The sequence below is a fragment of the Pantherophis guttatus genome, chromosome 6, assembly GCF_059756535.1.
Source record: "Pantherophis guttatus breed Tessera chromosome 6, ASM5975653v1, whole genome shotgun sequence".
Lineage (NCBI taxonomy): Eukaryota > Metazoa > Chordata > Lepidosauria > Squamata > Colubridae > Pantherophis > Pantherophis guttatus.
The window spans coordinates 2893172-2919444 of NC_142068.1; the positions used below are offsets into that span (position 1 = coordinate 2893172).

The 26273-nt window shown below is 45.7% G+C and overlaps 1 protein-coding gene across 2 annotated transcripts in view; it reads left to right on the forward strand.

Annotated features, from left to right (window-relative positions):
• Window positions 1–19090, forward strand: part of TFRC (transferrin receptor) — a 34284-nt gene extending 15194 nt beyond the window's left edge. For both annotated transcript variants that reach the window (XM_034408075.2, XM_034408077.2), the window contains exons 6-19: window positions 30–123; window positions 1329–1451; window positions 1962–2060; window positions 2984–3123; window positions 4401–4564; window positions 6787–6906; window positions 7494–7579; window positions 7975–8038; window positions 8726–8793; window positions 9781–9827; window positions 10158–10239; window positions 11978–12220; window positions 14641–14781; window positions 15832–19090. In XM_034408075.2, coding sequence (XP_034263966.2) covers window positions 30–123; window positions 1329–1451; window positions 1962–2060; window positions 2984–3123; window positions 4401–4564; window positions 6787–6906; window positions 7494–7579; window positions 7975–8038; window positions 8726–8793; window positions 9781–9827; window positions 10158–10239; window positions 11978–12220; window positions 14641–14781; window positions 15832–16074 — 1714 coding nt within the window. In that variant the 3' untranslated portion in view covers window positions 16075–19090. The remainder of the gene's footprint in view (window positions 1–29; window positions 124–1328; window positions 1452–1961; window positions 2061–2983; window positions 3124–4400; window positions 4565–6786; window positions 6907–7493; window positions 7580–7974; window positions 8039–8725; window positions 8794–9780; window positions 9828–10157; window positions 10240–11977; window positions 12221–14640; window positions 14782–15831) is intronic.
• The last annotated feature ends 7183 nt before the right edge of the window (window positions 19091–26273 follow it).

The window sequence follows — 26273 nt, forward strand, 5'->3', positions numbered from 1 at the left end:
AGTAATGTCCACAATACTATTTTTTTTAGGTCTTCAAATGTAATTACTTTGGAAGATGGTAGAAACACATTCGTGGAGGCACCCAGTGCTTTCGTAGCCTACAGTGAAAACGGCCAGGTTTCGGTAAGTCTCTCTGAGAGCTCAGTAGCTTTATTCTTCCCAACTTGACACCTTGAAAGAAGATTTAGAAAAAGTTTCCCTCAATGGCGTTCCTCTTTCTGGTAAAATAGTGCTTGGGGAAATATACCTGTAGTTGTCAGTGAGTTAGAAGCAAGTATTTTTATACTATAAAATAGTATTTTTTGTGTGTATGTATTAATATGTGTGTGTGTGTGTAAAGAACCAGACATTCTGCAAGCTCCAGAACTAAAATAATTAAAATTGGATAAAAGCCTTGGTGGCGCAGCAGACTAAAGTGCTGTTAAGTAGTACCAGCTGCCTGCAATTACTGCGAGTTCAAATCTCACCAGGCTCAAGGTTGACTCAGCCTTCCATCTTTTTGAGGTAGGTAAAATGAGGACCCGGATTGTGGGGGTAATAAGCCGACTTTGTATAAAAAAGAACACCGCTTGGGGGGGGGCAAAAGCCCTACTAAGCAGGTATATACAAAAGTATGAAGGCTATTGCTTAAAAGCATTGTAAGCTGCCCTGATTCTCCGGAGAAGGGCGGCATATAAATTGAACCAATAAATAAATAAATACCTGGAACTCGTATTTTTAGAATAGTTTGTGATATATATATATATATATATATATATATATATATATATATATATATATATATATATATATATATATATTAATGCACACACACAATACTAAAATATGTGTGTGTTTATTACTATAGATATAGTAATGCACATACACACAAAATACTTTTAATAGTATTTTTTTTGTCAAACTACATAGGGCTGTATTTTTTCATCTTTCCTAATAACCTATTTCCTTAGCTTCTTATGACTATAACTTTGTTGTTTGCATTTTATGATTTATGTTGTTTTTAATTTAGCATCCTATTATGACTTACGTGGTTTGCTTATTGAGTACCCTATGACACATCACTGTGTATGGTATCTTCGGATTGCATTTTATGATTAAGATCGTGATTTATCACTTGTTGCTTGTATTGCATACTGAGAGCTTTGAAGAAATTCTGTTAATTTCTTCAAAGATCTTTCCTTCATCCAGAGAAACGAGGTGGAACACCCCCCCCCCAAAAAAAAAAATCTAATTGCCTGCCTGCTAAGATCCACCTCCGAGGTCGGCCAAGTTTTATTTTAAGTTTTATTTATTTTTATATGTGGGCTGACCAACCTTCTCTATCGTAGGCCCAACCGGTTTTCGCCAATTACGGCCGTAAAGATGATTTCAAAGTCCTCCTAGACAAAGGTATCTTCCTGAATGGCACAGTGGTCATTGTGCGAGCTGGCAGTATTACTTTTGCCGAGAAGGTAAAATTATTTTTATTTATTCCCCGTTTAGAAATTACCAATGTCCCTCATAAGTGCGTCTTATACTCTGAAAAATACGGTAGTTAGGTAATGAAATGTCTGAAAGAAAACAACCAAGTTTAGGGAGCACCAAAGACCCCACAGTTCTCTTCCTCCTCTTCGCAAACCCCTTTCCCTTCTAGCACTGATGATGTTACCTAGTTGGGTAATGAAACGTCCGCAAACAAACAGCCAACCAAGCTCAGAAAGCATCAAAGACCCCACAGTTTTCCTATCTCTATTTTGACTTTGTAGATCGGAGGGGGGAAAAATTGCAAAATCTTAACTTCGGAGCAAAAGCTGCTTCACTTTTAGAACTAAGCAGAAACGTGATCGAATGGAGCAGCGTAGAGTTCAGGGATCTCTGGGGAACTTGGGGGCAAAGGGGGTGTCCCATTACTTGCTAACTCTGTGTGCCCCTCGGCTGCTTTTCCACATCCCAGTAAAAAACACCCCAATGTCTCCCTCTAGGTTGCCAATGCCAAAGCACGGGGCGCTGTAGGAGTGTTGATCTATCCGGATCCTGCTGACTACAGGAACCTTGGACCAACTGTGGCTCTGTTTGGACATGTGAGTTTTGACCGTTTTCTTGTCAGTGAACCTTCCGTGCCTCCTTTTAAGCAGAAGTCTTCAACTTTTTAAGAGCTGTGGACTACAACTTCCAGAATTTCCCCCCAGTCAGCCATGTTAAAAGGGAGTCACACGGTGGTTAAGCGAATCTGGCTTCCCCGTGGATTTTGCTCGTCAAGAGAAGGTCGCAAAAGCAGATCACGTGACCCCGGAACATTGCAACCGTCATAAGTACATGCCAGTTGCCAAGCGTCTGAATTTTAATCACGTGACCCTGGGAAGGTTGCAGCGGTTGTCCGTGCAAAAAACGGCCCTCAGTCGCTTTTTTTCAATGCCATTGTAACTTCGAACGGTTGTAAGTCGAGACTTGAGCAGATGAGACCTCGGAGCTGCTGGCATGAAGGACGTGACAGGAAACTCAATTTATCTGCTTTTGTGGTGTGTTAAGGATATTGGTGTTGTGTTACCAACTAGCAGTAAATGCACAAGGAAACGTTGCTGAGAGCAATGAATAAGAGATATGCAAACTGGTTTATCAAAAGCTTACTTTATAGTAGAAAAAACAGTCTCATAGTCTTTAAACAAATTCCAAGTCTTTGCCAGTAAAATCAGTCCAGTTGTTACAGATATCTTCTTACCCAACAAACAGTAGTTGGTTAGAATATCAAACTCATTCTGTTTCACAAACCACGATGATAGCAAGTCCATCAAACGATGATTAGCAGAATGTTAGCAACTCCTCACAACCAGTCATTACCTAATTACAGCATGACTCAGCATTATAATGATTCAGCAGTAAAGCCTTAAAGTCACACAATACATATTCATATTAAAGTTACAGAACACATATATTGCCTGGACAACTTGTTAGGCTCAAACCATATCCTCTTTTTCCCCCCTGAAATTCTCCTTTTCTCTTGCAGGCTCATCTTGGAACCGGTGACCCGTATACCCCTGGGTTCCCTTCTTTCAACCACACTCAGTTCCCGCCCGTCCAGTCTTCGGCCCTCCCAGGCATCCCCGTCGCAAGTATTTCGAGCTCGGCCGCACGAACATTAGCCAGGTAACCGCCCACCTGTTTTCAAACTTCTTGTCTGTAGATTTGAGGGTCGCTGGCAGCGAGACTGATAAAAGCTCCATTATTTCAACCATTGTCTTATCAGTCCTCTTCCTCTCAGAAAATTAAACTTGAGAAAGAAAAATTCCATGATGCAAACTTGTGTTAGTGATATGCAACTGCAGCACAACCATCATTTTTGGGGGTGGGTGGGGGAGGATGGATTGATTTCTCACCCTGTAACAGTTAAAAGAAAAAGGACAATACCAATAGCACTTAGATTTATATGCTGCTTTGCAATCCTGTACAGCCCTTTCTAAGCGGTTTACAGAGTCAGCCTCTTGCCCCCAACAATCTGGGTCCTCATTTTACTGACCTCAGAAGGAAGGAAGGCTGAGTCCACCTTGAGCCGGTCAGGATTGAACTCCTGGCAGTGAGCAGAGTTTGCCTGCAATGCTGAATTCTAACCACTGCATCCCCATGGTAGATTATGATGGATGGATGGATGGATGGATGGATGGATGGATGGATGGATGGATGGATAGATAGAACAATAGCACTTAGACTTATATACTGATTCACAGTGCTTTACGGCCCTCTAAGCAGTTTACAGCCTCTTGTCTCCAACAATTTGGGTCTTCATTTTACCCACCTCAGAAGGATGGAAGGCTGAGTCCACCTTGAGATTCGAACTGCCAAATTGCAGGCAGCCAGCAGGCAGCAGAAGTTGCCTGCAGTACTACATTCTAACCACTGCATCATCACGGCTCCCCACAACACGGGTATTCCTTGACTTAATGACCACAATTGAGCCCAAAATTTCTGTCGCTAAGTGAGATAAATGAATTTCGTTCCATTTTCTTGCCCCAGTTGTTAAGTGAATCATTGAAGCGGTTAAGTTATTAACAAGGTTGTTAAGTAAGTCTGGCTTCCCCCATTGACTTTGCTCGTCAGAAGGTTGCAGAACATTTCTGCAGCATGACTCCGGGACGTGGCAACCGTCATAAATATGAACCAGTTGCCAAAAGTGTCTGAATTTTGATCGCGTGATGTTGTAACAGTTGTTACGTGTGAAAAGGGTCATAAGCCACTTTTCTCGATACCGTCATAACTTTGAGCGGTCACTAAACGAATGGTTACAAGTCAAGGGCTCCCTGTATCCTGTTCCCTTGAAATAATGAGAGAGAGAGAAATTTGGTGTTAAACTCCGACAATTTTGAACATGTCACGGGATGTTGGGAGAAGCGCAACTTAGAGTTAACGCGTTCTGTTTCTGCTTTCAGTGTTCTGGACGGGTCAGACTGTCCCACCACGTGGCAATACACGATCTTCCGCAAGTGTGCGACCTCTCCGTCCGGAACGAACGTGAAGCTCAACGTTAACAACCAACTGGTAGAGAAGAAAATCCTGAACATCTTCGGCGTGCTTAAAGGCTTTGTGGAACCAGGTAAGCATCGATGGCCTCTCGGACAGTGGGGTTTGAGAGAACCCGTGTGTCTGAGCAAGAACGGGACAACTCGCCACAAGAGAACTCCACCATTCTATTTAATTATTTAAAATAAACTTTAATTTTTTGCCATTCCCATTTCATTTTGCATCCTTTCTTTAATAATTCTATTTCATCATTTCATTGATATTATTGTAACTCTTGACACACACACACGTGAATTGATCTGTGGCGAGATGGCTGTAGCAAGTCTGAGCATGGCGTCCTTGGCGTCCTTTCTTGGTCCTTTGAATCTTCCTGAGGAACCCCAAATCAAAGCATCCCCCAAAGCTGGCTCTTTCAGCCTCTCCTGGGGATATATGGGTATCCTAGACTCAACGACAACAGGCCCCCCCAAATTTCCGCTGCTAAGGAAGACATTGGTTAAGTGAGTTTGCCTCATTTTACGACCTTTTTTAACGACAGCTTTCTAGCGAATCTCTTATCATTGTTAAGTGAGTAACACAGTTGTTAAGTGAATCTGGCTTCCCCGTTGACTTTGCTCATCAGGAGGTCCCGAAAGTGGATTACGGGACTGCAACCGTCATAAATATGTGAGTCAGTTGCCAAGCGTCTGAATTTCGTTCAGGGAGGCTGCAATAGTTGTGGCTTTTTTCAGTGCTGTTGTGAATTCGAAGAGCTACTAAATTTAGAGTGGCTGTAAATTGAGGGCTTGAAGATGGATGGACTTCAACTCCCAGAATCCCTGGCTGGGGGATTCTGGGAGGTGAAGTCCACCCATCTTCAAGCTACCAAGGTTGAGAAACATTGCCCTAACGGAAAAGCCTTCAGCCATTTCAGTAGCCTTAGTCCTCTGAGTTGCTTTGACCATAGGCAGTCCTCACCTTATGACCGCAATTGAAACCAGAATTGCTTTTGCTAAACAAGGCGGTTGTGTTAAGCGAGTCACACCCAATTTTACAACATTTTTTGCCACGTGATCATTTAACAAGTGAATTTCTACATTTCATTAACGTCACTGTTATCTTCTCCTATGGACTTGTCAGAAACCAAATGGGAAGGTCGCAAATGGCGACCCCAATACAAGCCGATTGCCAAGCACCTGAATTTTGATTATGTGGCCATAGGGATGCTGCAACAGTCATTAGTGTGAGGACTGGTTGTAAGTCTCTTTTTTTTTTTCCAGTGCCGTTTTAACTTTGGAATAGTTGCTAGAGGAATAGTTGTAAGACTACCATTACGCCTTTCCACATCAAAGGAAGGAATAAGTGTTTAAAAAAACCAATTAAATGCTGGATTGATTTTGGTTTTTAGCTGTTGGATTGATGGCAAGCTCTAACCCCACCCCACCCCCTTTTTTTTATTCACTGCTCACTGTCTGCCCATCATTCTGTTTTGGTAATCCTATAGTTGTATTTATCGTATTTCTTTTTCATTGTTCATTTTATTGTTTGTTCTATCTGTTCTGTTGTCACTCTCTTCTCATTTTTTTTTAATTGTTGTATCCCTATAGCAAGATAAAATATTTTTTTATCTTGCTTATGTATCAAATAAATTTTATACATAATAACAGTAAATGGTGGTTTCATTTATTAAGCGGGGAGAAATACTGAGGGTCCTTGACTTATAATCGTTCATTTAGTGACCAAAGTTACAACTGCACTGCAAAAAGTGACTTGCGGCCATTTTTCACACTTACAGCTGTTGTAGCATCCTCATAGTCATGCGATCAAAATTTAGACCTTTGGCGTCTGGCTCCTAATTATGACGGTCGCAGTGTCCCAGGGTCACCCTTTTGTGACCACCTGACAAGCAAACTCGAGGGGGAAGCCAGATTCATTTAACAACCAAGTTACCAACTTAACAACTGCAGTGATTCACTTACTGCTTTGCAACCAGAGTGGAGCCCAACATTTCTGTTGCTAAGCGAGGCACGTAATTGAATGTTGCCCCATTTTATGACCAGAAAGGTGGTAAAATGGGGCGAAATCCAATTGAAATGTCTCGCTTAACAGCAGAAATTTTGGGCTCCCTTGTCATAAATCAAGGATTACCTATAAGCGATCAGAGTCAGGCCTATATCCTTGGCCAGGTGTGTTCCTAGATACTCCTTAGAACTTTCCACTGGCCTGTTGACCCTCATCCTAGAACTTTCGGGCTATCGCAGCCCTCCTTCCTGCTTCGTTACAATTTTGGATTCAGTGAGCCGCTTCCTCTTGCAGATCGGTATATCGTGATTGGAGCTCAGCGCGATGCCTGGGGAGACGGAACAGTGAAATCTGCAGTCGGGACGGCTTTGTTGCAGGAGTTGGCCCACACAATCTCTGGGATGGTCAAAACTGGTAAGACGTTTGAGAGAAATGGAACAACACTACAAAAAAGATGTTGAGACTCTAGAAAGTGCAGAGAAGAGCAACCAGGATGATGAGGGGACTGGAGGCCAAAACATACGATGGACGGTTGCAGGAACTGGGCCTGGCTGGTCTAGTGAAGAGAAGGACCAGGGGAGACAGGAGAGCATCTTCCAGTATTTGAGGGGCTGCCCCAGAGAGGAGGGAGGGGGTCAAGCTATTTTCCAAAGCCCCTGAAGGCCAGACAAGGAATAATGGATCAAGGAGAGATTCCTACTAGAAATAAGGAGAAATCTCCTAAATGTGAAGACAATTAACCAGTGGAACTGCTTGCCTCCAGAAGTTGTGGGAGCTTCGTAACTGGAAGCTTTCAAGAAGAGACTGGACTCTCCTCTGTCAGAAATGGTGTAGGGTCTCCTGCTTGGGCGGGGGGTTGGGCTAGATGACCTACAAGGTCCCTTCCAACTCAATCTAATCTAATCTAAAGAGGGAAAAGTCTGTTGGTTTGAGGGAAAGGGAGCCAAACCAATAGACTTGAACGGGATCCCTGATTTCTCTCTCTCTTCCGCGCATTTCAGACGGCTACAAACCTCACAGGAGCATCATCTTTGCCAGCTGGAGCGCAGGCGAATTCGGAGCCGTCGGTGCCACGGAATGGCTAGAGGTAAGAGCTGGGTTTTTTTAAAAAATTAAAACACTTCTGTGCTAGAGAGCCTCTTGTGAGATTTTGGCACTCACCAAAGTCAGAAGTGCTTCCGGGTTGAAAGGATTAGTGACATCACCGTTGCTTGGGGATGCCCATTTGGGAGTTCCTTTTGTGACCCTGGCAGGAGCTGGAGTGAAGGACAAGAACTCAACCTTGCCCCACGGCGGGGTCTCGAACGCGGCTTGCTAATCTCTGCCCAGCACTCCAACCGCTCGAGTCACCGTGCTCTTTTTGTGTGTGTGTGTGTGTGTGTGTGAGATGAGCAGCTGTATAAATTGAGTCCGTAAAAAAATAAATTGTAGCTCGTAGAATAGTTCAGAAATCCCATTTTTTCTTTTCCTAAACCTTCTCAGGGCTACGCTGCCTCTCTGCATTTGAAAGCGTTCGCTTACATCAATCTGGATGCCGCCGTTTCAGGTACATGTCTGTGACGCTCCATCAAAGTTTGAATTATGGCTTGAGAAGCAAGAACGGAGAAGTGGCAGGAAGTGCTTTGTCCTTTGCGTAAGGAGTAGACCTGGATACCTAGCTGCCTGGTACCCAGGAGCAGCTTTAGGCCTCCTGGCCTATTTCTTCCTACTCTCTAAAACGGGGGTCTCCAACCTTGGCAACTTTAAGACTTGTGGACTTCAACTCCCAGAATTCCCCAGCCAGCTTCGCCTACTCTCTTACAATGCCTCCCTCTGCAATCTCTCCACTTCGCCAGGTAAGAGAAAAAGAAACAAGACACGTCCGGCTGAGGAATTCTGGGAGTTGAAGTCCACAAGTCTTATAAAGTTGCCAAGGTTGGAGACCCCGCCTCTAAAATTCCTGTCTAACTTCAGCCTTTAGATTCTTTTTATTAAGAAAATGTCTTAGCATTTTCCCTCAGCATAACATTTGCTTGCATGCCTCAGAGCCTCGCACAGACCCCAGCGATGTGCAAGAGAATATTGGAAGATAGTTGTTATTTATTTATTTGTATCCCAATTTTGTTAATTTATAAGCAGCTCAAGGCAGTGAACCATAACCTGGCTCTCCAGTCTAAAATTGGCTAACCTGTTTCCTATGCTGTCTGGTAGTTCAGAGCCTCTTGAGCTCAAGCATCTTCTTTCCATCTCGCAGGATCCAAGGAATTCCGATTCTCTTCCAGCCCCTTGTTGAAAAAGCTCCTGGAGGAAGCAGTCACAGATGTGAGTAGCGCTTGCCTCTGTTTGGGGGTTTTCTGAGAAAATGATAAGTGAGCCGGGCAGCTCTAGTGCCTCTCATGCTCCCTGCAGGAACAGATGTGCTGCTCCCTTGGACTTCTCTCTATTTATTTGATTTATTCGTTTTTATCCTTTACTAACTTTATAAAAACTCAAGGTAGTGAATGTATCTAACGTTTCTTACTATACCACAACCGCCTGGCTTTCATGCCTTTGGTGGGACTAGAACTCACATTGATTTAAAGACGCAGTCAGCTTTCATATCTAACATGGGACTAGACTAGAACTCACGGTCTCCTGGTGATTGGCCCAAAGTCACCCAGCCGGCTTTCGTGCCTAAGGCGGGACTAGAACTCACCATCTCCTGGTGATTGACGAACAGGCATCTGACAAGCTTTTGAGCCTAAGGCAGGGATTAGAATTCACTGTCTCCTGGTGATTGGTCTATATTCACTGAGCTGGCTTTCATACCTAAGGTGGGACTAGAACTCACATTGATCTAAAGACCCAGTTGGCTTTCATATCTAACATGGGACTAGAACTCATGATCTCCTGGTGATTGGCCTAAAGTCACCCAGCCGGCTTTCATGCCTAAGGCGGGACTAGAATTCACTGTCTCCTGGTGATTGGTCTATATTCACTCAGCTGGCTTTCATGCCTAAAGCAGAACTAGAACTCACTGTCTCCTGGTTTTTAGCCTGGTGCCTTCACCAGCAAACCAAACTGGATGGATGATTGATAAATTGATTGATTGATTGATTGATTACACACACAAATTTGACTGTCCCTAGTCTGTGCTGTTGAATGTCTTTTGCCTTCTGATTTAAGATTTGCAACAGTGGAAATTTCAGGCAAAGGGAAGAGGGATTTGGGATTGAGCCACAGAACTTTTTAAGTCTTGGGTGGGTGGGTGGCTCTGGATTATCCCTATTACGGAAAAGGTGTAATCTGGTCCTCTTTGTCCTTTTTCAGGTCTCCTTTTTGCCACTCAATCTTCGTGCCGCTTTTGCAAGCAAAGAGTAAGTGAAAGCTTTGGCTCTCCCTGATGTTTTTGCCGTGCACGTCCTGCCGTGCAGCTCCCAGCTCCCGAGAAGCAGCTAAAAGCTGTCATCGATAGTCAGATTTTAACTTCCCCCATCCGAGAAATCTCCAAAATTTCTGGCCTTAAGGCTGGACTAGAACTCAGGTTCTCCTGGTGATCGTTCCAAAGTCACCCAAGATGGCTTAAGGCGGGATTAGAACTCACCGTCACCTGGTTTCTATGCCAGCACCTTAACCACTAAGCCATACTGGCTTCCGAAAAAGTTCCAAAGCAGTGGCTGAAACTTTTCTCTTTTCCTTCTCCTCAGAGTTCCGTTTCGGTTTGATGACGCAGCGAGAACGTTCATCGCCTCCTCTGGAATCCCCGCCATCTCCTTCAGCATCAACAACGTGAGTTCTGAACTCCTCCTTCTCCGGTGCTGTAGCTTTCTGACCGCTTCTGTTGGCGTTGGGAGGGGGGTGCAAGCTGCTTTCAGAACTGGGGTGTCTTGCTGGGCATCGGAATTCCAGGACAATGTGGACATCCCCACACTCAAGTCGTTGGGTTTTGGAGAGTTTGTTCTGTGCTCATCGAGCAAGCACTTTGATGGACAAGTAGAACAGGATAGAATAACAGAGTTGGAGGGGACCTTGTAGGTCATCTAGTCCAACCCCCTGCTCAAGCAGGAGACCCCGTAGTATTTGTGACAGATGGCTGTCCAGTCTCTTCTTGAAAGCTTCCAGTGATGAAGCTCCCAAGTTTTAAGGCAGGGATTTCCAAAGTTGTCCACTTTAATTCTTGTGGATTTCAATTCCCAGAATTCTTGGCTGGCTGGGGAATTCTGGGCGTTGAAGTTCACAAATTTTAAAATTGGACACCACACACACACACACACACACACACACACACACACACACACACTTAAAGTCTTTGGGGTGGGGGGCAGGACTGCAAGTACGACCACAATTGAGCCCAGAATTCCTGTTGCTAAGCGAAATAGCTGTTCAGTGAATTTTGTCCCATTTTTACCACCTTTCCTTCCACGGTCGTTAAATGGAACTGGCTTTCCTCATTGACTTTGCTTGTCAGAAGGTCACAAAAGGGGATCCCGGGACACTCCAATCGTCATAAATAGGAGCCAGTTACCAAGTATCTGAACTTCAATCACGTTACCAGGGGGATGCTGCATAAGTGGGAAAATGGGTCATGTCACTTTTTTCCAAAGCCGTTATCACTTTGGAAGGTCACTAAATGAACTGTTGTAAGCCGAGGACTTACCTGTATAGGAAAGAGAGGCCTGTCCATTGGAACAGAGATCGGGGAGTTTCCGTGCTGTGAAATCTTGCAAAGGGTGGGGCATAATTTTGCCAGAGGTTTTGAACATTTTATGTGTTTCAAATATGGAAAACATTCTTGCTTCTAAATTTTTTTTTATTATTTTTATTTTTAAACGAACAAAACATAAAACATCCATCATCCATTACAATTGCAAACAGTGTGTCGATCCCTTGTGCTTCATTTTACAAATTATATTTCTCACATTATCAACCTAGTATATATATATATAATTATCCTCATTTATCATTTATCTGGCAATGGCATTATTATTTCCAAAAAAAGAAGAAATTGTTTTCACATATTATATTGTAACATTCATTTTATGTTTCATATTTCACTTCCATATTTTAGTATCTAGCCATTGATAAAATAAATCCCATATCTTATAATATTGTTTATCTTCTTGTTCTTCTTGACATTTCAAATGTCAATTTACTCATTTCAGCACATTCCATGATTTTCTTAATAACTTCATCCTGCGTTGGTATTTTCTCATTTTTCCAATTTTTAGCAAACACAATTCTAGCCGCTGTCAATACATTCACAATCAAATATCTCAATTCCTCTATTGTATATTTCTGGCACAATTCCTAATAAAAAAAAACATTCTTGCTTCTAAGCACTAAGGAAGCAGCCGAAAAACGGGAGGCTTCCTACAATGCTCAACTCACAAAAACTCCCACTTTCTCTCTCGACGGTCCCTTGCTACTGGAAAGCTTGCCTAGAGGAAAAATAGAGACAGAGCCGGGGCTTTGAAAAAGATCCCACTCGGTGTGGAGTTTTGCTCACTGTTTTGCTTCTCCCTCGTAGGGCGGAGACTCCTACCCCTACCCCTATTTCGGCACCGCGGAGGACAATCCAAGCAACCTGCTCGCGGCCTTTAGCAACAGCATCGTCCTGATGGAACAGGCGATCCGGTTGGCCGCCGAAATAGCCGGCCGGATGGCCCTCAGGTTGACCCACGATCGGGAACTCTACCTGGATTACAAGAGCTACGACAGCCGGCTGCACAATTTTGTCGCGAGCCTGCTCCCTTACCAGAGGGAAATGAAGGTGAGGGCGCGGGAGATGGTTTGTTATATTTTATTTTATTTATTTATTGGTTCGATTTATATGCCGCCCTTCTCCGGAGACTCAGGGCGGCTTACAATGCGTTAAGCATATGATCAACGGGGGTGGTAAAACAGACGATAACAGCAGCTGGGGAGGACTCCACCATCTCTAGAAAGGTTAAAAAATAGAGGTAAAAGGTTTCCCCTGTCCAGTCGTGACTTGTTGCTCATCTCCATTCCTTAGCTGAGGGAGCCATCATTGTCCAAATGGAATGAGAAAACTCACCATGGCCAACTCATTGTGGGACAATTCAATTCAATTTAATTATTCAAAATGCCAGCTGCACTGGCTTCCTGTGGTCTTCCGGGTGCGCTTCAAGGTGTTGGTGACCACCTTTAAAGCGCTCCATGGCTTAGGGCCGGGGTATTTACGAGACCGCCTTCTGCCACCAATAGCCTCCCACCGGCCAGTACGCTCGCACAGAGTGGGCTTCCTCCGGGTGCCGTCCGCCAGACAATGTCGGCTGGCGACCCCCAGGGGGAGAGCCTTCTCTGTGACGGCGCCCACCCTCTGGAACAACCTTCCCCCAGAGTTACGTACAATAACAGACCTCTGGATTTTTCGTCGGGCCCTGAAAACCTATTTATTTCAACTAGCTGGGCTGGCTTGAGTTAAATTTTAAATTGAGTTGTTTTAATTTACGGCCAAAATATTTAAATTGTTTTTTAAATTTTGTATGTTCTCTTTTTTACCTTGGCTGTTCACCGCCCTGAGTCCTAATTGGAGAAGGGCGGTATAGAAATGGAAACAAATAATAAATAAATTTTTGTCATCCGTTTTTTAAAAAATGATCCTATCTGACTATTTCTTCGATCTTGGTGTAACTCTTGTCCAGAAGCGAGTTGTGTCCCATAGAGAGATGGTCATGGCAAGTTGACCACGGTGAGTTGGCCGTGGCAAATTGGCCATGGCGAGGTGTCGTAGACCCTTGTCCGAAGACATTTTCTGTGGTCGTGCAGCCATGCCACAGGCGCACGGGACGCTGTTAACCTTCCTGCCAAAGTGGTACCTATTTATCTACTCGCATTGCGTGCGTTTGGACTGCTAGGTGAGGCAAGGAACAGGAGCTCACCCCGTCACATAGTGCTTGGGTCTCGAACCTGGGTTCGAGACCCTGTCGGTTTTTCAGCTGACAAGCTCAGCATCCTATCTATAGAAAGGGAGTATTTATCTGTTAAATGTATTTGCCACCCACTTCGGCATCAAAGCAACTCTGGGCTGCATGGAACACCGTAAAATCAAGTGGAAAACCTATTAAAGTAAACAGATTATATCAATTAAAATCCAAAGTGGAAATGCTTTGGGTATCCAAAGAGAGAATATATATAGCTTGAGGTTGAACAGTGGGGTGCATGGTGTTCTCTGAGCTTGCTGGTTTTGTTTGCAGACTTTTATTTATTTATTGGTTCGATTTATATGCCGCCCTTCTCCGGAGACTCAGGGCGGCTTACAATGCGTTAAGCAATAGCCTTCATCCTTTTGTATATACCTGCTTAGTAGGGCTTTCACCCCCCCCAACGCTGTTCTTTTTTTTATACAAAGTCAGCTTATTGCCCCCACAAACCGGGTCCTCATTTTACCTACCTTAGAAAGGATGGAAGGCTGAGTCAACCTTGAGCCTGGTGAGATTCAAACTTGCAGTAATTGCAGGCAGCTGGTCTTACTTAACAGTGCTTTAATCTGTGCTACCAAGGCTCTTTTCACAACCCAAGTAGGGAACCTCATCAGTGCTAGAAGGGAGTGGGGTTTATGGAGTGGAGGAAGAGGAGGACTGTGGGGTCCTTGGTGCTCTCTGAGCTTGGTGGCTTCCTTGCAGACATCTCATTACCAATCTAGGTTAACATCACCAGTGCTAGAAGGGAGTCAGGGTTTGGAGAAAGGAGGAGGGAGGAAGAAAAAGGAGGATTGTGGGGGTCCTTGGTGATCTTTGAGTTTCTTGCAGACATCTCATGACCAGACTAGTTAACATCATCAGTATTAAAAGAGAGGGAGGTCTGCACTGATGATATCACTTAGTTGGGTAATAAAATGTCTGCAAGAAAAACCACCAAGGTCAGTATTCAGTACCCGTAAGGTATCCTGGACATCTGGGATTATTGGGGCTACAACAGAAAGGTCTCCCAAATTTACGTTGCCAGATTTTGGGGCAGTTGTTGAAAGGTTCAAGACTGCTGTGGAGCACAACACAACCATCGAAATGTGTTAGCCGAAGTTTGTGTCTGGAATGCAGATAACGGGTCCTGATTTCCTGAAGGCTCCGTCGTCAAACGCTTCACAAACGCCTGAAATAAATTTGCAAGGCAAATTTGTTGCGTGTCCTTGTTGCTTAACCAACCGGTCCCGCTTCTCTCCTGCTGCAGAAACGGGGTTTGGAGATCCAGTGGCTCTTTGAGGCCCGCGGAGATTTTACTCGCGCCACCACCGCGCTGACCCAGGATGTGAAAAACACCGACCTCAACGACAGGGATGCGTCCCGTCTCCTGAATGACCGGCTGATGAAAGTGAGCTTTTTCTCCATTTTCTTCTCTACTCTCGCTGATTAACCTCGGTTCTGTCTTGAGTTGAGTCATGTTGGTTGCCTGAAGTGTTCAGAAGAATAGAATAGAGCTGGAAGGGAGCTTGGAGGTCATCTAGTCCAGCCCCCTGCTCAAGCAGGAAGACCCTGTACCATTTTGGACAAGTGGCCATCCTGTCTCTTCTTAAAAGTTGTGGAGCACCCACAACTTCTGGAGGCAACTTCTGTTCCACTGATTGTCTTCGCTCTTAGGAAGTTTCAGGTTGCTTCTTTCTCCGTTTCCCACCATTATTTCTTGTCCTACCTTCAGGTGCTTTGGAGAATAAATTGACTCTCCCCCTCTCTTTGGGGCAGCCCCTCAAATACTGGAAGACTGCAATCATGTGTTAGGGTTCCTAGTAACACTCCCAATGAAATCAAACTGAGGTTCGAGTTTCCTCAAAGCTAACTTTTATTAGAGATGTGATATTGGCACATGTGGGGAAATCCGAATCTGAGAGCTTCCGGGTTTTCCTCACCCAAAAGAAAGTTCAAGTCCTTGCCCCTCACTCACATGTCCATCACACGAACCAAATCAGGTACCCTCCGGAACAGAAGATACTTCCTCATTCTTCTGCAGGGCACAATGGCCTTGACTTTCTGGAAAGAATGTTATTTTGACTACATACCATCTTCACTCCATACAATTCCCCCCCCCTCCCATTTTCCCACAGTAGAATTTGTGGCAGGCCTGAAGGCTCAAAGGTAAAGTGTAAAAGATGGCTTCCAGGTCTGACATCATGTCTCCCCCCAGTCCTTCTTTTTTTCTAGACCGTCCAAGCCCAAAATCCTGCAACCGTTCTTCATTTGTTTTAATCTCCAGGCCTTTCATCATCTTTGTTGCTGTTCTCTGCGCTTTTTCCCAAAGCCTCAACCTCTTTTTAGTTGTATCTTTTGACTAAGTGTTGCTGGCTGGGGAATTCTGGGAATTGAAGTCCACACATCTTAAAAAGTGGCCGCGTTATGCAAAACCTTCAACCCTTGCCTTTCTTCGCAGGTGGAGTACCAGTTCCTCTCCCCATACGTCTCCCCCAAGGACACGCCCTTCCGCCACATCCTCCTGGGCTCCGGATCCCACACCGCCCAGGCCCTGCTGGAACACGTCAGCCTGCTAAAGACCAACGCCAGCGCTTTCGACGAAGTCCTCTTCAAGAACCAGCTGGCTCTCTTGACGTGGACCATCCAAGGAGCAGCAAACGCCCTGGCCGGCGACGTTTGGGACATCAACAACGAGCTCTGAAAACCCCCATCCCTACTACCTTCCCAAAAGACCACCCCTCGCCCACACACCCTCTTCCCGCAACCCGTTGCACAGTTTACACCTTCCCCTTTAGCTTTTCAGCAGAATTTTTTAGAGGCCCCCCAAAGTCGAGGAAGGTGGGATTCGAATCTTGGGAGGGATTTTTTAGATGCAAGTTGACGTCTCTGCCCAATGTTGCTAATCAGCCCCCTTGGCAATCTTAAAAGGAATTTCTGCTTTTTTCGAGTAAGCGAACGCTGGCGTCCGGCCGCACAGAAAGTCCGTAAGCCGACCACGTTCCAGTTGGCACGAAACTCCTCCCGCGAAACGAAAAGGCTTAAAATTGGTTAGCCGTCGACTGCTTGGGAAGGCGGGAGCCGAGTTCGAGTCCTCCCGCACATTTTTTATTAAGAGCCTTTTGCATCGGCCCTGGAACGTGGAGCTTTCTGCCTTCTGTCCAGTTCCCCTCCGGCCGCTTACTCGGGAAATGAGGTGAATGGGATGGATCCGGCGGGCACGATTTAGGAATTGGCAACGGGAAGCCCTTTTCGGGGAGAGCCCGGATTTTGTCTTTGTCTCCTTGCGTTGCGGCCTACCGGGAAAACACGAGCGCCTTTCCGTCGGTCGCACCGGTGGAGGAGGGTGAGTTCACCTGGACTCTTGGTCCTGAAGATATATTTATTAGTTATTTATTTATCAGTGACAGTGTTCACTATAAATGCTATTTGTGTTCTACCGAATATAATTATCGGAAGCAGTGACTTCCATAATTATGACAGTTATACTGTCGTTTTTTTGATATAAGTAATAAAAGCAGCATCTGCTAACCCTGAGGAGAACTGGAGATTTGAAGCCCTTGAGCCTTCACTGGCCTGCAGGAACGGCGGTGAACATCTGGGGGAGGGGGGAACCCCAAGGTTTTAGAAACGGGGAAGTGGATTTCCCTCCGCTGCGGCGCTTTTAAGAGCTCACCAAGGAGAGGGTCTGCAGCCGCTGCCTCTTCCGTGGTGCGCGGCGGGAGGGCAGAAAACACCTTGGCGCCCTCCAGATGTTCTGGACTTGACGCCCCAGGATTTGAGCAGCTGTGCCTGTTTTAAATTCTGGCCGCCGGCCTATTTGGAGGGTTGGCCTCGATCCCTCTGGATCTCCAACCTCGGCCACTTTTAAGACTTGTGGCCTTCAACTCCCAGAATTCCTCAGTCAGCCAGCCGTGTCTTGTTTCTTTTTCTCCTTCAAAGAGGAGAGAGATTGCAGAGGAAGGGATTGCAAGAGAGTAAGCTATGCTGGCTGAGGAACTCTGGGAGTTGAAGGCCACAAGTCTTAAAAGTGGCCAAGGTTGGAGATCCCCCCTGCTACGTTCGACAGACCCAGGGGGATCTTGTCCACATTCCCTAGATTTCTGCCTATCCAGGAGTGGCCAGCAACTGCAGACCCCCTCCCCATGTGGGCTTCCACCTAGCCCCCCCCCCCTTCCACCCCGCCTTTGCCGGCGAGGGCTAAGCGGAAGGGAGCTGGCTGCAGGCTTTTTGTACCCATCTCTGGGCCGTTGCCGCACCGCCTCCAGTCCTGCAGAGCAAACTCCAGTCCTGCACAGTGAACGTGAATCTCATTATCGGGGGCAGGGTCTCCCATAATGTCCAAGAACAAGGTAGCTTTTGCCTACCAGAAGTGTTGTATCGGAGGCAGTGACCTCCATATGTTGCACTAAAGGGTGTCTTTATAATTATCGGGGACAGTGTTCCCCATAATTTTTATTATCTAAATGCTCGTCGCCTGCAGAGCATGGTCGTTAGTATCTAACATGAATTATTTGAAACCTGGTACGATTGTCTCTTTCTGTCTCAATTGGGGAGGGGCTGGCTGCGCGAGAACCTGTTCGGCGGGGGGGGAGGCATCATCGCCGACTCTGGCTTACCCAGCACCCAAAAGATGCCCCCCCTCCCAGCTCAGTTGCTCTCGCTCGGCCCCCTCCTTGCCCTAAGGAAGCAGAATGGCCACCTTTGTCCTCTCTAGACCAGGAATCCTGGCTTGTTCTCCAAACAGCTCGAGGCACGCAGGAGTGATGCCAGGCGAAAGCTAGAGCCACGTGCGTTTTCTTAAAAGGCATGGACTTTTCTCTGAACTTTCCATCAATGTCCTTTTTTTTTTCCTTCTCTCTCTCCCTCTCTCTTTCTCTCTTGTTTGCAAAGCTTCTCATGAGTTCCTGGGTGAATGTATGTATGATCAGAGGAATCTTCTGGGTAAAGTGAGAAACAGGCCAGGAAGAACCTGGGAAAGCCAATGACAGATGCTCTTGGTATTTTTTTTCTCTCTCTTTCTTTCTCACATCTGTAGCCAAAACATGTGGTCTAAAGGACCTGTAGGAATCTTCTAAGGTGACTTTTGAGCTGAAATTCTGCTTGCCCTGGCTTTTTCAAAAGGCCTTTGCTTCTGTTTTCTGCTTGTTGGCACGGAAGGCCAAACAATAAAAATGGAATTTGTACGCCACGGAAAACCCGATTTTTGAGACGAGTGAATTCCAGGCCTGCTTGGCTATCAAAGACCTTGGTGGGATTTCGGTGAACTGGAAAAGGCGACAGTGCCCCCTTTTATAGGCCATCTCCGGGTGTCGGTAATTCAGTTCAAATCAAAGGCTGTTGCATTTCAGACCTGTTTTCGTTGGTGTGAAGAAGAAGAAGAAAAAAAAAAGAGTTGGCTTAGTCAACCTTCCCGTGTGAGATTTTCTTCCCTGTTGTTTCATAAAGCGGAGGCACAAATGTCTCTTGTTGTGTATATTGTTTCCGTAGCACTGCATGGATCCCGGGTGCGTTGAAAGCACTTAGATGTAGTTGTTAGGGGGGGGGGACAAAAAAAATTAACAGGTGTTAATCGAAGTGTTGTCGTTCATCCTGATAAGCTGCAACTTTTTTTCTCTCTATATATATAGAGTTAGAGACGCTGTCTTGATGCAATCACTGTTTGAAAAAATGCAAAACCTGACTTGCTCCGTCATTAAAAGGAAAAACTAAAACCCAAAGTGGCAGCTTGGAAAATGTGATTATTGTGGGAGAGTTGCGGTGGGTGGGGGTGGCGGGAGGGCCAGTGGGTGAGGGATGGGGGTGTAGACTTGAAAGAAAGGTGTAGTCCTTGACTTACAACCATAATTGAGCCCAAAACGGATGTTGTTAAGTGAAACATTTTTTTTAACGAGTTTTACGTTATGTTAAATTTTTTTTTTGTCACTTGTTAAGTGAATCGCTGCAATTGTTAGGTTAGTTACACGGATGTTAAGTGAATCTGGCTTCCCTATCGACATCGCTTGGTCCCAAAAGGGGATCACGTGACCCTGGGACACGCCAACCGTCATAAATATGAGTCAGTTGCCAAATGTCTGAATTTTGGATCATGTGACCACGGGTGTGTGTGTGTGTGCGCTGCAGTAATTGTAAGTGCGAAAAACGGTCATAAGTCACTTATTTTCTGTGCCGTTGTAACTTTGAAAGGTCACTAAATGAACTGTTGTAAGTCAAGGACTACCTCTGATGCTTTTCGACCCAGGAAGTGAACACCTTTGCTGGAGTATCAAAGCCTATGGAGAAAGTTTTGAAAAGAGCCGAGTTGCTGCTGGCCAAGGCTGCAGTTTATTCCATCAGCTGGTTTGCCCTCCGGAGGAAGCAACGCCATCGTTGAATCCAAAAGTCTTGAATTTGGCCCAGTTTTATTTATTTAGCATATGGCAGGTCATACACGGACTTGCAATATATACATTCCAGAATAATAACAGTTGGAAGGGACCTCGGAGGTCTTCTAGTCCAACCCCCTGCTCAAGCGGGAGACCCTATATAGCCGTGATGGCGAACCTATGGCAAGCATGCCACAGGTGACACGCAGAGCCGCATCGGTGGGCATGCGAGCTCAGCTCCGATATTTGGGACTTCTGGGCTACCTGTAAGTAGGGAAACAGGCTGTTTCCTGCCTCCAGAGGGCCTGTGGGGGTGGGGAAGGCCTGTTTTTTGCTCTCCCCAGGCTCCAGAGCCTCTCTAGGAGCCTGGGGAGGGCGAAAACAGTCTTCCCCAGGCACTGGAAGTCAGCAAATGGGCCATTTTTGGCCTCCCCAGGCTCCTAGGGAGGCTCTGGAGCCTGGGGAGAGCAAAAAAACAGGCCTACTGGGCCCACTGTGCCATCACGTGCCAAAAGCGGGGCGGAGGCTGGGAGGGGGTCACACATGCACGGTTGGCAGGACATATAGAATTATGGGTGTGGGCATGTACCCCCCCCCCACTCTCCCCACACTTTTGGCACACAATGGCAAAAAGGTTAGCCATCCCTGCTATATAGCATTCCAGACAAATGGCGGTCCAATCTTTTCTTTAAAACATGCATTGATGGAGCACCCATGACTTCTGGTGGCAAGCTGTTCCACTGGCCAATTGTTCTAACTTTTAGCAAGTTTCTCCTTAATTGCAGGTTGCTTCTCTCCTCGATTAGTTTCCTAACATCTCACATTTCACTGATTGTCCACTAAGACTCCCAAGTTAACACTCGGAGGCATAGAAAATAACAAGCACACCTTTTTGTGATTATGTGTGTCATTACAACCTTTGTTATTTTCTGGGTCCAAACCTACTTGTTAGAACGTTGTTTACACTACACCACATTTTTAAAAAAACACTTTGAATTCTCCATATAAGTATTAATAGCATCCTTGTGAGTTAACCCTTTTTTTTTTTATGATTCATCCAAATATTATAAAACTAGCTAAAGTTCAACATTTCTGTTCTTCAAGTGAGACCTTTGTCACTGCCCCATTTTAGGACCTTTCTTGCCGCCGTTGTCACACGATCCCTGGACACTGAAATCTCATAAATCCCAGTCGGTTGTTGAGTCTGAATTTCAATCACGTGACCATGGGGATGCTGCAACCGTCATTAAGTGTGAAAATGGTCATAAGTCACTTTTCTGCACCGTTGTAACTTCGAACACTAAACTAATGGCTGTAAGTCAAGGACTACCTGCGTAAGTGGTGCACGTAGCCCTCCCTCCCTCCTATTTTCACAACAACCTTGGGAGGTAGACTGGATTGAGAAGAGAATGGGATTGGCCCAGACTCGCCTCCCCTTGTAAATTCAAACAGTCACTAAATAAAGAATTGTAAGTTGAGGACTTGAGGCCATAACCTAATTTGAGAAGATGACAAAATTAGTGGACCAGAGGAATGCTGTGGATATAATTTACTTGGACGTCAATAAGGCATTTGACAAAGTAGACCATAGCCTACTACTTGATAACTCCCAGAGTCCCTTGGGAGTTGGGTGGCTGTCAGCACTTCAAGCTGCATTTACTCTAGTGCTGACATAAGAAGGAGAAGCGGAGGCGTCTGGAAAGGGACGTTTGACTTTTCACCTACTTATTTTCCCTGGAGATAATATCCCCTAGGAGATGGGATGGGAGGGGGGAAATTCCTTTGAACTGGAGCAGTAGATTAGGGGTAGAGTGACTTGGAAGATGGCCAATGAGTGCAGGGGAGTGGGGAACGGAAAGGGAGGGGTTTGGGTCTGGAAGTCAGTGTTGGCTTCGATGGAGTCAGGAGTTAGAATGTCGTGCTTAATAAATGGGAGTTTTTCATCAAAGACTTTGTTTGAAATGCAATTTATTTGAGACGACCTCGAAACATGACAGCGGCATAAAAATGTGACAAATAAATAAAAGGTAGAAAAATGTGGGTTAGACAGCATCACCACCAGATGGATTCGTAACTGGCTGACCAACCGCACTCAACGTGTAACTCCTCAATGGAACTGCATCTCCATGGATGAATAGTAAGAAGTGGGGTACCCCAAGGCTCCGTCTTAGGCCCAGGACTCTTCAATATCTTCATATATGGCTTAGATGAGGGGTTAGACGATAGAAGAGCCTTGGTGGCGCAGCAGACTAAAGTGCTGTTAAGTAACACCAGCTGCCTGCAATTACTGCATGTTCAAATCTCACCAGGCTCAAGGTTGACTCAGCCTTCCATCCTTTCTAAGGTAGGCAAAATGAGGACCCGGATTGTGGGGGGCAATAAGCTGACTTTGTATAAAAAAGAACACCATTTGGGGGGGCCGAAAGCCCTACTAAGCAGGTATATACAAAAGTATATCAAGAGCCTTGATAGTACAGTGGTCTACGCACCCTGTTATTAACACAGCTGCCTGCAATTACTGAAGGTTCGAATCTTGCCAGGCTCAAGGTTGACTCAGCCTTCCATCCTTTCTAAGGTAGGTAAATTGAGGACCCAGTTTGTGGGGGCAATAAGATGACTTTGTATAAAATATGCAAAAGTATGAAGGCTATTGCTTAGCGCATTGTAAGCCGCCCTGAGTCTCCGGAGAAGGGCGGCATATAAATCGAGCCTATAAATAAATAAATAAATAGACGGAGAACTCATCAAGTTTGCAGATGACACTAAACTGGCAGGAATAGCCAACGCCCCAGAAGACGAGCTCAGGATCCAAAAAGATCTTGACATGACTTGAACAACATGCAATTCAATGTGGAGAAAAGCAAAAGTTTTTAAGACCTGGGCAAGAAAAACCAAAATATAGATTAGGCCAAACGTGGCTCAAAAACTTAACTGTGAGAGGGACTTTGGAGTCCTAGTAGAAGATCCCTTAAAGATGAGCCAGAAGTGTGTGGCAGCAGCCAAAAAATACAATCCTTGGATGCATAAACAGAGGCACAATCAAAATCACTTGGAAGTGTTAGTACCGCTTTACAAAGCCTTAGTAAGGCCACAGTTGGAATGCCGTATCCAGTTTTGGTCACCACGTTACAAAAAAAACGTTGAGACTTTGGAAAAAGTGCAAAGGAGAGCAACTAAGATTTATTTATTGGTTCGATTTATATGCCGCCCTTCTCCGGAGACTCAGGGTGGCTTACAACGCGTTAAGCAATAGCCTTCATCCTTTTGTATATACCTGCTTAGTAGGGCTTTCGGCCCCCCCAAGCGGTGTTCTTTTTTATACAAAGTCAGTTTATTGCCCCCACAATCCGGGTCCTCATTTTACCTACCTCGGAAGGATGGAAGGCTGAGTCAACCTTGAGCCTGGTGAGATTTGAACTCGCAGTAATTGCAAGTTGATTTTAGACCTAGGCTTAGGGACTAAAACGAAGAAAGGTTGCAGGATTTGGGTTTGGCTAGTCTAAAGAAAAGGGGGGACATCGCAGCAGTATTCCAGTATTTTGAGGGGCTGCCCCAAAGAAGAGGGGGGGACAATCTCTTCTCCAAAGCACCAGAAGGCAAAACAAGAAACGATGGATGGAAAGTAATCAAGGAGAGAAGCAACCTGGAATTAAGGAGAAGCTTCCTAAAACTTAAGAACAATTAACCAGTGGAACAGCTCGCCACCAGAAGTTGTGGGTGCTTCATCACTGGAGGCTTTTAAGAAGAGACTGGACAGTCACTTGTCTCAAGTGGTATAGGCCCGTGATGGCAAACCTATGGCACGTGTGCCAGAGGTGGCATGCGTGCCAGAGGTGGCACGCAACTTGCGTGCCCTCTCTGATGGCACGCAAGCCATTGCCCCATTTCAGCTGTGCTGCGCAAATGCGCGCGCCTCCTGCCGGCCAGCTTGTCTTCAGGTCTCTGTCATGCATGTGCAGGGGTGGGATGCATGTGCGGGCAGGAGGGGAAGGCCGCATGCAGTGGGTCGCACACGCATTTTGGGGGTTCGGGCGCATTTTGGGCACTGACTCCGGAAAAGGTTAGCTATCCCTGGTATAGGCTCTCCTTCCTGAGCAGAGGGCTGGACTAGAAGACCTCCAAGGGTCCCTTCCAGCTGATTCTCTTGTTAGCACGAGGAGGCAAAGCAAAGAGACGGGGGGGGGGGAAATAAAGAGAAGAGAGAGCTCTGTACAAAACAAGATATTTCTGAACATCTGTACCCCTTTCTGGTACAACAGCATCACACCAGCATGTGCCTCGGAGGCAAGACGCTGGCAACGCTGTGCCGGAGGAGAGAGAGAGCGAGAGAGGCAGAGAGGCCTGTCGGTGTCTCCTTGCACGCTGTCTCCTTTGCACACGACGAGCGGCACAAGCTGCACGTAGGAGCTGTGAGCTCTTGACTTCACCACGGCTCAGCAGATGGCAAAGCAAACCGCCCGGCACCTTCCTTCTGTCGGTAAAATCAGCTGCGCCTGGCTGGTTGAAGGAGGGTCTCCGGGGAGGGTATCAAACCCAGACAGCCTCCTTTGCAACAAAGGGTTAGGATTTTAAGGGGGGGCCCTTCTGTTGCCCTCTAGTGATTGATCAGGATTTGGCAAAAAAAACCCACCCCCCAAAATAATCTGGAGTGGAGTTTGCATTTGGGGATGTTAAAAATAAAATCTGGAGGTGGTTAGTAGACTAGGAACGGATCCAGGGGTGAAATCCGGCAGGTTCTGACAGGTTCTGGAGAACCGGTAGCAGAAATTTTGAGTAGTTTGGAGAACCGGCAAATACCACCTCTGGCTGGCCCCAGAGTGGGGTGGGAATGGAGATTTTGCAATATCCTCCCAGGAGTGGGGTGGGAATGGAGATTCTGCAATATCCTTCTCCCAGGAGTGGGGTGGGAATGGAGATTTTGCAATATCCTTCTCCCAGGAGTGGGGTGGGAATGGAGATTTTGCAATATCCTCCCAGGAGTGGGGAGGGAATGGTGATTTTGCAGTATCCTTCCCCTGGAGTGGGGAGGGACTGGGGATTTTGCAATATCTTTCTCCCAGGAGTGGGGAGGGAATGGAGATTTTGCAATATCCTTCTCCCAGGAGTGGGGTGGGAATGGTGATTTTGCAATATCTTTCTCCCAGGAGTGGGGTGGGAATGGAGATTTTGCAATATCCTTCTCCCAGGTGTGGGGAGGGACTGGGGATTTTGCAGTATCCTTCCCCCTGGAGTGGGATGGGAATGGAGATTTTGCAATATCCTTCCCCTATCACACCCACCAAGCCACGCCCACAGTACCGGTAGTAAAAAAAAATTTGGATTTCACCACCGAACAGATCCCACCTCTATCCGGATGGCACTAGATTTTGTGGTTTATATGTATTTTAATATGGCTGTACACCGCCCTGAGTCCTTTGGGAGAAGGGCGATATAGAAGTTCAATTAAATCTAAATCTAAATCTAAATCTACATGTCCCATAATTCTTCGGGCTGCAATTGAAGAGGAGGTTTATTTATTTTTATTTATTAAATTTGGGTGCTGCCAATCTCTCTCTTACCAAGTCGCTCTGGGCGGCTTAGAGAATAAAACAATTTACAGGATCAACATGGATTCTTTTGGTCCATTTTGATATTCGTTTTAATCTTTTCATTTTTTAACGACTGATCTTCCAAGTTGTGATCCTGTCATTGTTTTATTCTAGTCTTAAGTCATCCAGATGCGCTTGGTAGGTAGGGAGAGAGAGAGAGAGAGAGAGAGACAGCTAAGAGATTTAATAAAGCTGGATCAGGCTGCGAGGCGACTTCCAAGTGGATTTTTTTAAGGAATATTTTGCAGATTTTTTGGGGGGGGAAAAGTCGCCTGGAAAAATGGGTTGATCAGAAAAGTGAATTGTGTTTGTTTGTTTTTATTTATAGCCTGCCTTTATTATTATTATTTTTTTAAATTTGATTTATATGTCGCCCTTCTCCGGAGACTCAAGGTGGCTTACAATGCGTTAAGCAATAGCCTTCATACTTTTGTATATACCTGCTTAGTAAGGCTTTCACCCCCCCCCCAAGTGGTGTTCTTTTTTTTATACAAAGTCAGCTTATTGCCCCCACAAACCGGGTCCTCATTTTACCTACCTCGGAAGGATGGAAGGCTGAGTCAACCTTGAGCCTGGGGAGATTTGAACTCGCAGTAATTGCAGGCAGCTGGTGTTAATCACAATGCTTTTTAGTCTGCTGAGCCACAAGGCCCTGGTGCTTAGCTTCGTCCCTTGAGACTTTCAAGAAGAGATTAGACTGCCATTTGTCAGAAAGGGTGTAGGGTTTCCCGCTTGGGCGGGGGGGTTGGACTAGATGACCTACAAGGTCCCTTCCAACTCATCTGTTAACCTGTAATCTTTATAAATAACTCAAGGCAGGGAACATACCCAACGTTCCTTTCCTCTCTGATTTTCGCCACAACGATCTTGTGAAGTGGGCTGGGCAGAGAGATGCGGGCTGGCCCAAAGTAAATCTTTTAAGATAGAACAGGGGTCGGCAACCTTAAACA